Source organism: Mytilus galloprovincialis, chromosome 5, assembly GCF_965363235.1.
Source record: "Mytilus galloprovincialis chromosome 5, xbMytGall1.hap1.1, whole genome shotgun sequence".
Taxonomy (NCBI): domain Eukaryota; kingdom Metazoa; phylum Mollusca; class Bivalvia; order Mytilida; family Mytilidae; genus Mytilus; species Mytilus galloprovincialis.
This window is the reverse complement of record NC_134842.1, coordinates 39,246,122-39,258,646: the sequence shown is the minus strand read 5'-3', so window position 1 is coordinate 39,258,646 and position 12,525 is coordinate 39,246,122. Positions and strand designations below refer to the sequence as shown.

Below are 12,525 nucleotides of genomic sequence, written 5' to 3'. Positions count from 1 at the left end.
TCAAAGAACCCCATTTATTCAATTTTTGATGAAATCAAACAAAGTTTAATTTTGGACCCCGATTTGGACCAACTTGAAAACTGGGCCAATAATCAAGAATCTAAGTACATTTTTAGATTCAGCATATCAAAGAACCTAACTGATTCATTTTTTGTCAAAATCAAACTAAGTTTAATTTTGGACCCTTTGGACTTTAATGTAGACCAATTTGAAAACGGGACCAAAAGTTAAGAATCTACATACACAGTCATGACAGTTAGATTCGGCATATCAAAGAACCCCAATTATTCAATTTTGATGAAATCAAACAAAGTTTAATTTTGGACCCTTTGGGCCCCTTATTCTGTTGGGACCAAAATTCCCAAAATCAATACCAACCTTCCTTTTATGGTCATAAACCTTGTGTTTAAATTTCATAGATTTCTATTTACTTAAACCAAAGTTATTGTGCGAAAACCAAGAATAATGCTTATTTGGGCCCTTTTTTGGCCCCTAATTCCTAAACTGTTGAAACCAAAACTCCCAAAATCAATCCCAACCGTTCTTTTGTGGTCATAAACCTTGTGTCAAAATTTCATAGATTTCTATAACTTAAACTAAAGTTATAGTGCGAAAACCAAGAAAATGCTTATTTGGGCCCTTTTTGGCCCCTAATTCCTAAAATGTTGGGACCAAAACTCCCAAAATCAATACCAACCTTCCTTTTGTGGTCATAAACCTTGTGTTAAAATTTCATAGATTTCCATTCACTTTTACTAAAGTTAGAGTGCGAAAACTAAAAGTATTCGGACGACTACGACGACGACGACGACGACGACGCAAACGATGACGAGGACGACGACGCAGACGACGACGCCAACGTGATAGCAATATACGACGAAAAAATTTTCAAATTTTGCGGTCGTATAAAAACAATTATACATTTAATAACATGCATTTCAATATATCTAAAAACTTTATAATCAATAGTACAATTGCAGTGATATTTTATGAAGTGCAAGACATTCTTTGATAGAATTTATCATACATTTTTCTTAAAAAATGTTTTTTAATGTCGTTACATTGAACCTATTTTACTCATTATACATAAAACCTGGTTTTTGTGTGATAGTTAGGTGGATTGGCTGAAATTTATTCCTGAATATAGTTCCATCATAAAGAATACAAGTAATTTTGAAGAAAGAAGCAATGTAAGAAAAATTATTTAAATACTTTTTCTTTCCAAACGTTAGTTTATACTTTTTTTACATTTTATACATATATATTCCCAAAATAAAGTTGACCTCATACTGCAAAGTGATTTTCTCTTAGATTTCATATAGGGAATGAATAGAAAAACAACATGCATATGATAATGTTCAATACTTCAACCATCTCTGCTTGGAGACAGACCCAATAATACAGCTTTGAAAAGTTTCACCTGGACAAATTATTCACTTCTATTTTATTATCATATCCAAAAAATATGGAAGATTAAAAACTTCTGTTTATACATAAAATTCCTCTTTATTATTTAAGGAATGACTGTAATATTTTTTCTGTCTATGAAGAAATAACATAAAAAATTTGATGCACACTGAATAACGCGTGTAGCGGGTCATTTGACAGTGTGCACCACATTTTTTATGTTATTTCGAATAGACAGAAAAAATATTACAGTCATTTCTTATAATTTAATTCTAAATTCCATTTTAAACCGCAGAAAACCATGAAAAAACGTTGATGACGTCACGGTCACATGACTAAATTATGGGCTGATAACAAAATAACGTCAGCCAATCAGAAGACGCGTTACATCCAAAATTAAATTATTATTAGATAAAAGTCTTTTTCAAGTATAAGAATGTTTTACATCTTTTCCTTTAAAGCAACAAAGTTTATAAAATACTTTCACATATTTTTTTCAACTATCAAAAAGCTCTTTTCCAGTTATCAATTAAACCTGAAAAATTTTTTATTCAATTATCATTTACACATATTTTAACATATATTCAGCCTTTCATCATGATTTAAATGTATCTAACCCATCAATACCCTTCATTCCACATTTAGCACCAGCCACTTGGCAACCAAATGTCAGAGCTTCATTTAAACTTTGACCTTTTGACCTTGACAAAATAAAGGCAGCATTAAATGTATCACCAGCTGCTAAAGTTTCCATATTCTGTCCTGGTGAAAGTTTTGGAGGAAAAGCTGGAGAAGAGTGTAACATTCCATCTGTTCTAACAGCAACTGCTCCTTCTTCACCCCAGGGGCAAATAATTTCAGACCTTAAATAGTTAAGATACAATATATAATTAACCAGATATACAAATAAAAGACAATAAGTAACGGTTAGGGTGCTACTATTTTTTGTCTTTGTTAAACCTTGCATTATACATACATGTAAAACATGATATGAATATGGTTTACAAGACATTTTAAAACAATTTCTTAACAGAGGTTCAAAACTCAAAAGCTTTATATATAGGTGAATATCACATTTATATCCTCTTATTACAAACAAAGAATTCAAAACATGCACATTGAAAACAAAGCACGCACACTAGTAACATGCATAAGAGTTTGGAGATAATAAAAAAGATATCATGGAAATACATTAAAAATCATATAAATCAATTATCAGATATTCTTCAAATCAATATTTCAAAATATCAGCTAGACTATTCTAAATAAATCCCATGTAAACTAGCTCCCTGTGCTCCCTAAACAAAGAGCTTCATACTGTTGCTCAGAGATAATAACTTACAGTATCTATTTGCAGAAACCTGAAAAACGGTATCATATCTTACCCTTCTCTGCACTTGGCATATAATTTCTGGACCCCTTCTTCTTTAGTTTTATATCCTCTACTCTTAACATAATCCTTGCTTACAAATATTGTGTCTGCTGTATCAAACAGGTTATCTAACAAAAAATAAAAAGACAATTAATGAATGGCTTTTATTTATTTTGAATTTATTGAACCATAAAATTAATTTTTGACTCTTCACATTGAGCGGAGCGAAGCGGAGCGAAGCGGATTATGTTAAATGTGAACAGTCAAAAATTAATTTTATGGTTCAATAAATTCAAAATAAATTATTGCCATTCATTATAAATAAATTTCTATCAAAAATAATGCTCAAAGATATATATTAATACCAATAACAACATACACAGATGTTTGCGTATGAATACACAACGTTAGAGTGGGCGTGTCTCCATAAAAATTGATAACATTGAAAATAAAGCCAATTCTTTTAGCCAATCAGAAGACAGTAAATACACCAAGTTTATTTATAAAGTAATAATTATAGAATTACTTCAAATAGACAAAAATATTCAACAATTGACCCAACAACACATTAATTCACAAATGGGTGTAGCACCTAATTATCAGTGTTGTTCGGTCACAAGTTGATTATTTTTCGCTATTTTAATTCTTTTATTAGTTATTCTTTTTATTACATTGGAAAATTCCTTTTTTATGAAATTAATGTAGACTAGATGTGTCAATACGACACAAATGGCCCCGTCTCAAAAAATTAAAAAATTTGCAATTTCAATAACACATGTGGACGCACACATGATGGTAGTCTCACATATCAAAAATCAGCTCAAAATCTAAACGCGTATAGAAGAAAAGTCCTTATAACTGTGATTTTCAACAATTTCAAAGTAGTAAACCCTTAATTTTTGGCAAAAATCAGCGAAGGGGAATGAAACTTAAACTTGATCTGTAACGAATGTGGTTAACTCACCTACCAAAAATCATCCCAATATCTGAAAGCGTTTAGAAAAAATATCCGTATAACAATTTATCAAAGTCCAAAGCCCGTTATTTCGTCAAAAATTAGACGAGCGGAGTGAAACTTAAACTTGATTTGTAACTTATCATTGTTAACCCACATACTAAAAATCAGCCCAATATCTGAAGGCTTTTAAAAAATAATGGTTTGTTGTGAAATGACGGAATGACAGAATGACAGAATGATGGAATGACGGAATGACAGAATGACGCAATGAAAGAATGATGGAATGACGGAATGACGGACAAGGGTAAAACTATATGGCACCACTGACAACTTCATTGTGGGGCCATAAAAATGTAAGGACTTATTTATTTTTGTTCTACGCATTCGCAATTTGTTTGGATCCTATGTTATTGATGTCTTGACAACACCAATTGTTGTATGAAGTCAGAGGAGTGAAATAGCATGTAAAATTATAGATTTTTATTACACTGGAAAATCAATGTTATTCATTGCAACCAACCAAAAAGTAATAACAACTAGAACTGCCATTGCGAGCAATAGTGGATGTCACCCTGGTCCGCCAATTGCCACTAAACAGCAGCCATTTTGATTTTTTTTTAAACATTGAATACAACTTTTATAATGCATCACAATATATCTTTCTACTTTTTTTTTAAATTTTCAGAAAGTTTAAACATTTTGGCATTTTTTTCATTTATACTGTTTCCATGGCAACGGCAGCCAAATTTGAAAATTCCATAGATGGACAGCATATCTTCACATGCAAAGAAACATTTCCACAAAGTTTCACTTAATTTGGAAGACTTTCCAGTTTTTCATATTCTTTCTGTTTCCAGGGCAACAGCGGCCATCTTGGAAATGCCAACCCCTGATTGCACATCTGCACATGGGGGTTAATATTATTGATAAGTTCCATCATAATTGGTCCGTACATTTCTGAGAAATAGTTTGGACAAAAAAAGTGTGGAATAGCAATAATAAGGAAAAGAAAAAGAATCGAACAATAACAATATGTCACCAGATCTCTATCCGAGGGACATAACAATTACAGTTCATTCATTGACATCTATAAATAATTATAAGAACCCCTTTAGTGAATTTCATCAGTGACAATATCAGTGTTTAGGAAACTTCAGGAATCAGTACTATCTGTATCCTTATGAATTTAAAAATACTAAAATAAAGGTGCAAGGCTTAAAGGAGACATTACAAGTGCGAGACAAAGGTTTGAGGCCTGTGGTTTTTTTTTAATGGAAATCTTTAATTTTTTATTTAAAAAGTCCAGTACCATTCCTTTACACTGATGCTTAATACAGGACTTTTGACTTTATAAGGGAGGGCTTATCACTTGAAAATTCACATAATCCTCTGCCTTCTTTTTTTAAAACAAATCTGAACTCCCTATGACCTCTGCATAAACCTCAGAATTCTTAAATAAACTTAAGAAAAAGAACTGCTCTTCAAAAGAACAATATTTCTAGTGAAGGAGTATTATTCTTTATGGGTTTTTTTTCTTTTTTTTCTGTTAGCTTTCAAAAAATGGTCATCTGATTAGGAAAATATTTTCAAAACATCAACCTTCTTTGTAGTGTCTTTTAAGGGTCATATACAAATTTGCTCTGGCCAACATGCTTTCTGTTACATTATGACAAAAACATTGAGTTTTCATATTACCTAAACCAATTCTAGTGGTCTTTTCGATCTCCAATGATGTGCGAATCCTTGCATCTTTATCAACAGTTTTATTGTATTCATCTATCCACAATAACATGTCTTTAATATCGTCACATGATGGTCTCCCCTTAAACATTTTTTTTTTCTAATTAAAATTATTAACAATCACAACTACATGTATCACCTCATATTTAGACACTTCAAACCCCTTGCAATCAAAACTGGATTTCTAAAATCCAAATATAATCTTAAATCATAATTAAAAGTTAGTTATTGCCCTTGCTGATAATTACATTGTACATATTACTGGTTTGTAGCAACTCAATCAGTCACACCAACATTTAAAAAACTTGTTGAGAAAAATGCAACTGACATGTGTAAATATGATCAAATATGGTTACAGAGTGAGGGATGAACATAGGTACCACTAACTCTGTAGCTGGGTTGTTATAAAGCTGTTTCATGTTCATGTGCGCGTCCTAAGTCAGGCAACTTGTCATAAATTGTCTTCATCTTCATTTTTTCCTTTCAGGAATTTTGTAACCATGGCAGTCTTTGATATTCTTTGTTTAAATTTATCAATTTTTCAAAATATTCTAGAGAATGGTAATTAAGAGCTTGCCATATTGTACATTTTGTAAAGGTATTTTAACAACGGCAATTTCACATCAAGATTTTTTGTTTGTTTTTGCTTTGTTTAGTAGATGTCTCAGTCAATATTACTGTACATCTCCTTTAATCTATACAAAGTAAATACACTAACCTCAAAGTGAATCCATTTATACTGAGTCAGATCTAGCTTTTTAAAATGTTCAGGTTTTATTTCTGGCCAATTTCTGAAATGATTTATTGAAATTTAAGAGTTTAAATTTGATATATATCATGGACATAAATAAAACACTCAGAACAGAACAATTCTTCTGATTTTGTCATATGATCAATTAGAGCTGTTCCTTTAAACTATAAGTGGGAAGGTGTGAAATGTAGTTCTATCTTTTTTTTGTATTGTTGTTTGTTTGCTGTCATGGCTGTTGTATGTACATTTGATGTTAAAATTACCCATAGACTTTGGAAAATCAATTCATACCAGAGAAATTTTCTTAAAAGTCAAACTCTGTAGCTAAAGTGCTCTAATAATTATAAACGATTAACTTTAGCATCATGTCAAATTAAATAAACCCTGAAATTCAAAATGACATAAATCTTGAAGTTAACAAATCCACTTTTTCATTTTTTTTCACTAGAAGATCTCACAAAAATAAACCAAATAGATCACGTTAAACCATTGAAAAATCTTAATCTTACAAAAACATTTATATAGAGATAGAAATTCAGAGGTCCCAGTAACCCATGGCTACTAAAATTTGACTTCGATTACTGAAATTTGTATATTTTGACGTAATTTTATTCCAGTGAATACAATATGTCATACCCTTATAAATTGCCAAGTTCACATTGATTGATTAATTGATTGGTGATGTTTAATGCCACTTTCTTTTTTTTTAATGTGCATGGTCTCTTTGCCATATTGTGCTTCTTTGTTACATATAAAAAAGAAGATGTGGTATGATTGCCAATGAGACAACTATCCACAAAAGACCAAAATGACACAGACATCAATAACTATAGGTCACCGTACGGCCTTCAACAATGAGCAAAGCCAACACCGCACAGTCAGCTATAATAGGCCCCGATAAGACAATGTAAAACAATTCAAATGAGAAAACTAACGGCCTTATTTATGTAAAAAAATGAATATTTGTTTGTTTTTATAGTGATTAAGATTATAACACAATGCTGACTGATGTTCCCCTATTTGTTACATTTTTACCTATTAGGTCTCACCGTCTGTTTGTTTTGTTTACACTTCGTTGTTAATATAATGGAATTTGATGTGACTGTCATACAAGTGAGAGTTTTTGCTAGCTATAAAACAAGGTTTTATCCATAATTTTCTACATAAGATAATGGCTGTACCAAGGCAGGATTATGACAGATGTTATCCATTCATTTGATGTATTTGAGCTTTTGATTTTGCCATCTAAAAAGGGACTTTCCGATTTTTCATCTGAGTACAGTATTTTTGTGATTTTACTTTTTTCAAAACTTTTGGTTATATTGATTTTTTGGTGGAGGTAGCCAAAGATATCTTTCAACCTACTGCAGGAAAACTGGCTGTCCTAGTCTACATGGCAAAACAAGAAAAACAAATTACAGGATTACATACTTGCCATGATGCAGTATAGTCCTAGATCCATTCTTGCTGTTGGTTATGACAATGGATGTTGGTGTTTTTACATTATCTGTATTAGTAACACAATTTTCTGTAACTACATTATACTTTTGAAATACTTCTTTCAGAAATCTGTAATGATATACATAAATTATTTATAAGAAATTGAATAGAGTAAAAAAAGAAAGAATTAGTTAATCTAAATACAAAATATATGTTCATGCCATAAGAAAATTTCCAGATCATTTAGAACTTAATTAAATCTTTAACTGATAGGTTTCCAGCTCTCAAAGAAAACTCCTTATTTAAGTTAATGTTTTTTGTATAAAAGAGACTTACAGGTTTTTCTTATTGTTGAAGGTTGTATGATTGCCTATAATTGCTTACATCCACTTCATTTGAACTTTGGTGGATAATAATATCATTGGCAACCATACCACATCTTCTTATTTTTATATGGAAAACTAATTTATTTCAAATATATATATGTAGGACTCTAAAGTGCGATGGTACTCTAAAGTGCGATGGTCTACACTAAATTACTATGGCGTATCACGCTAAAGTGTGATGGTTGTTTGTTTGCTAAAGTACAATGGTATATCACGCTAAAGTGCGATTGACCAATATGATAAGGTTCAACGGCTTAAAATGTACATGGATAAAAAAAGAAAGTCTTTTTGCAAAAGCTATTATGCTAAAAGAAGGAAGAAAGATACCAGAGGGACAGTCAAACTTATAAATCGAAAATAAACTGACAACGTCATGCATGGCTAAAAATTAAAAAGACAAACAGACAAACAATAGTACACATGACACAACATAGAATACTAAAGAATAAGCAACACAAACCCCATCAAAAACTGGGGGTAATCTCAGGTGCTCCATGGGTTAAGCAGATCCTGCACCACATGTGGCTGACGCACCCGTCGTTTTGCTCCTGTTGTAACAAATCCCGTATGTTAAAGTATAACATATATATGTGATGACTTTATGATTTACCTGTAGACTTAAGTGATAGTTTCTAAATTCAAAAGATCGACCACATTGTCGGAATAAGTAACATTTGTATGAGGCGTTAGGCTTTAATTTAAAATGAGAGAAAAAGCGATATTCGTAGAGCTTTCTCAATTTCCGTGAAAAATACATGTTATATTTTCCTACACTGTACAAACTATGTTTTTAGCCGACAATTTATAATTTACGCTTAAAAGCACGAACCTTTATTTTACTGACGTTTCTTTTCAATAAAATCAATATTATTTTAATGGGGACCGTTTTCTACCATTAAATAGAAGCAGGATACACGATACCTATGCATAATTCTATTTTGTATCTATATAGTAAAATGGTCGACTGCAGGACACACGTTCTTCTTCCAGCATCCGAAATAAATAAACACAGTTGCTTCAGTCGACGAAGCAAGATTAGGTCTGAAATTAAGTCATGGACATTTGGTTTAACAGTTGTCGATCAAATATTCATATAAATTTTTTTATTTTTTGATTTGTATAAACAACTGTTAACGTCATAATCCAAGTACAATTCTTACGTCTATACGTTCGTGGACCATCGGACTTTAGCGTATGGAGGCATTGCACTTTAGCGTATACCATTGCACTTTAGCGTGACCATCATACTTTAGCGTCCCCATCGCACTTTAGAGTCCTACATATATATTGTTGCAAAAATGTTATTCTTTCTCAGAGTTTCATCAGGAACTTTATAAAATACAAACTTAAAAACAGTCAATTTAAAATTCTTAGTAATACCAAAGTAATAATTATACAACACTTATTAAACTTCCACTTTCTATTTAGGAATAGTTAACATTACATTAAGAGATTGAGTTTTTATAACTTGGTTAACATTTCTACAAACCATTTATACATATAGTAGTACCTGACTTACTCTGCCTCTCTGTCTGTAGCAAATGTACCAAGGAACTCTGACCTGGCTCCAAGAAGGGAGAGAACACAGCTTGTATTGGCAGCATTACCTCCCCTTTGCCAATAATAATCAAGTACTCTGAAAAAATGTAAAGAATTAATCTTATTTGACAAACATCAGATTTTAAACTAGAAGAACTATGTGAATTATAATTAGGCCCTTATAGATATTGACCTAATGTTTTGTATTTAATGTGGGTTAAAGATCAAAAATCGTTTTCACAAAACACCAGTTGAAGTTATTTTATACTAATTTAAATTGTTCAATCATGTTTGAAAACAGTTTTTTTTTCTTTGTACATGTTCTTCTCTTTTTGTTTAAAAGTTATAACATATACATGATACATATAAGCAATGTTTCCAAGTACTACTAAGTTCATGCTGTGCATAATAATTTTTGTGGATATTGTGGGCATACATAGGAGGGTAGAAATGCCCTTTACTGTCAGGCGTCAAACAGTCATTTTTTCATTTAGTGTTAGCGTCATATTGGTTACATTTTTACCCTGATTCGTCAAAACAATTTATCGTGAAACGGCAGAGGTCTCAAATAATTATAGTTACGGTTAATTTTGAAGAAAAAAATAATGTGATTTGTCAAAATCAGTCAATTTTTTATCGTTTAAAAAGGTTTACATTTTATCATCATGCACTAAAAATTACTGTTACATGTAACTTCATTTGGCAAGAATTATAACTGTGATTCCTCATGAATTTAACCCCATTATGACCCTCCTAAAGGTGAACACCAAATTTTTTTTAATGTGTTATAAACCCATTACGACCCTCCTATAGGTGAAACACCAAATTTTGTTTAAAGTGTTAAATTTTAAACCATTACGACCCTCCTATAGGTGAACACCAAATTATTTTTAAAGTGTTTTAAACCCATTACGACACATATATATTGGCATCTAACTAAATAGCCTTGTCAATAAGTGTTTTAAATACATCCATAAAAACTTAAGTCTACTACACATATGAACATGAACTTCAAAAATGGTAATTGTTTACATAAAATTACTGTGGATTCATTTATTTTCGTTGTTACCAAATTTTGTGGATTAAGGCAAACCTGCATTTTTGTGGATATTTAATTTCATGGTTTTGCCAAAGTCTGCTTACATTCTTATTGAAATTTTTCATTTCATTGAACATTAGAATTCGTCTTTGCTGGGTGACCATAAAATCCATGAAAATTGGTATCCAATGAATAATAATGATACATATATTTGTTTTTCGTTCATTTTTTTTATATAAATTAGGCTGTTAGTTTTCTCGTTTGAATTGTTTTACATTGTCTTATCTGGGCCTTTTATAGCTGACTATGCGGTATGTGCTTTGATCATTGTTGAAGGCTGTACGGTGACCTATAGTTGTTAATGTCTGTTCACTTTGGTCTCTTGTGGACAGTTGACTCATTGGCAATCATACCACATCTTCTTTTTTTATAATCTATAGTAAAGAGACATGGATTGATTGCTAAATGAGATAACTACCACCACAGTTCATATGATGTATGTACCTTTGATCGCTATCTTCCTCTGGATAATCTTGGACGACACTGATGATATCAACACATGCCAAACCAACTACCAGGATTCTCTTAGTCATATTCTTTATTTCATGTTACTGTCACTGAATAAATAAAAAGTAAATTATTTTAATAGAATATTTTTACAATTTTCTGTAGTGAGAAATGTGGATGTATTTTGAAGTGTTATGATAATTTGTATTGTCAGCAAATCATTCAACTTTCAACAGGAGTGAAACTTTTCTTTTCTTATTGACGTCATCTTGTTGTTCAGTTGCAGAAGACAATACATGTAACATCAAATCATGAAAGTTCCTTTTTGGAACTTTTCAACAAAATAAAAGCAGAAAGGACTGATTTGTTTATCATGATTATTTTGCATTATAATAGAGAGGGGGTCAGTTGGAGGGGTCCTGATCCGGAAATCCCTGGCTTAAAAACTTGAAACCCTGAGGTCCCCAATTTAAAGAAATTTAAATCCTGACATCCCGAAATTCCAAAAAAGAATTCCCGGATCCCGAAAGGATCAATCGCGAAATCTTGAGCTAAAAAAAAACATCCGATCTGACGTCCCGAAAAAGGTCCTGCCCCCCCTCATTAGAGCTTAACCATATATTAATTTTGAAGCTTGGCTTATGTATATATAATTAAAGCGCTGGTTTTAAAGTGGCATTTTGAGTTTACCTGGTCTATAAATAAGTGCATAGGCACAACATGGAACAGCATATGTTGTGTATGAATGTGTATATTGAGCTTTGAAGTAGATATATAAATGTTGTGTATGAATGTGTATATTGAGCTAAATAGATATATAAATGTTGTACTGTGATTACACTGGTTTTTTTATTATATAGATTGGATCAGATTGTAATATTAGACATATAATGTTAGAATTAGACAGTTATAATGTAAATTCCTTAGTTACAACTTATCAACTGCAGATTTGACTTTAATAGGTACAAATAAAACAAGTGTCAATAATTTTAAAAGATTGAGTGGAGAATTATAAGACTTTAACACTGCCCTCCAGGTTTATTATGATGTGTACACTAGACAAAATTATAGAAACATGTACCCTCCCCCTTTTTTTTCTTTTTCTCGTCTGGCTTATTTATTTTGTATTGTCATAGAATCAAAAAAATTTACATACCCTTATACTACCAATATTAATATGTACGATTAAGTAAAACCCTCAAAAAGTAAAAGTAAAGTGCTTGTTATCGCAGGTTTTGATGAAAACTTTGCAGCTGTTTCCTTTCCCAGCAGTGTTGTGTCCCATGAAGTCAAATTAAATGTAACGATCCCGATCTCAAAAGGGATCTTTACATTTAGGTCGTTTTATTTCCTGCTCAATTTTCATTACCTCTGGTTTTATACATT

General features: G+C 31.4%; 1 protein-coding gene across 1 annotated transcript; it reads right to left on the bottom strand.

The window, feature by feature from the left end:
- Window positions 1–917: 917 nt before the first annotated feature.
- Window positions 918–12,413, bottom strand: LOC143075800 (ketohexokinase-like). Its single transcript, XM_076251363.1, has 8 exons — window positions 12,296–12,413; window positions 11,137–11,249; window positions 9,574–9,690; window positions 7,660–7,797; window positions 6,196–6,268; window positions 5,433–5,559; window positions 2,793–2,907; window positions 918–2,270 (listed from the first exon to the last, which is right to left on the bottom strand). The coding sequence occupies exons 2-8, from the start codon at window positions 11,223–11,225 to the stop codon at window positions 2,003–2,005; spliced, it is 927 nt and encodes a 308-aa protein (XP_076107478.1). The 5' UTR covers window positions 11,226–11,249; window positions 12,296–12,413; the 3' UTR covers window positions 918–2,002.
- Between the last annotated feature and the right edge of the window lie 112 nt (window positions 12,414–12,525).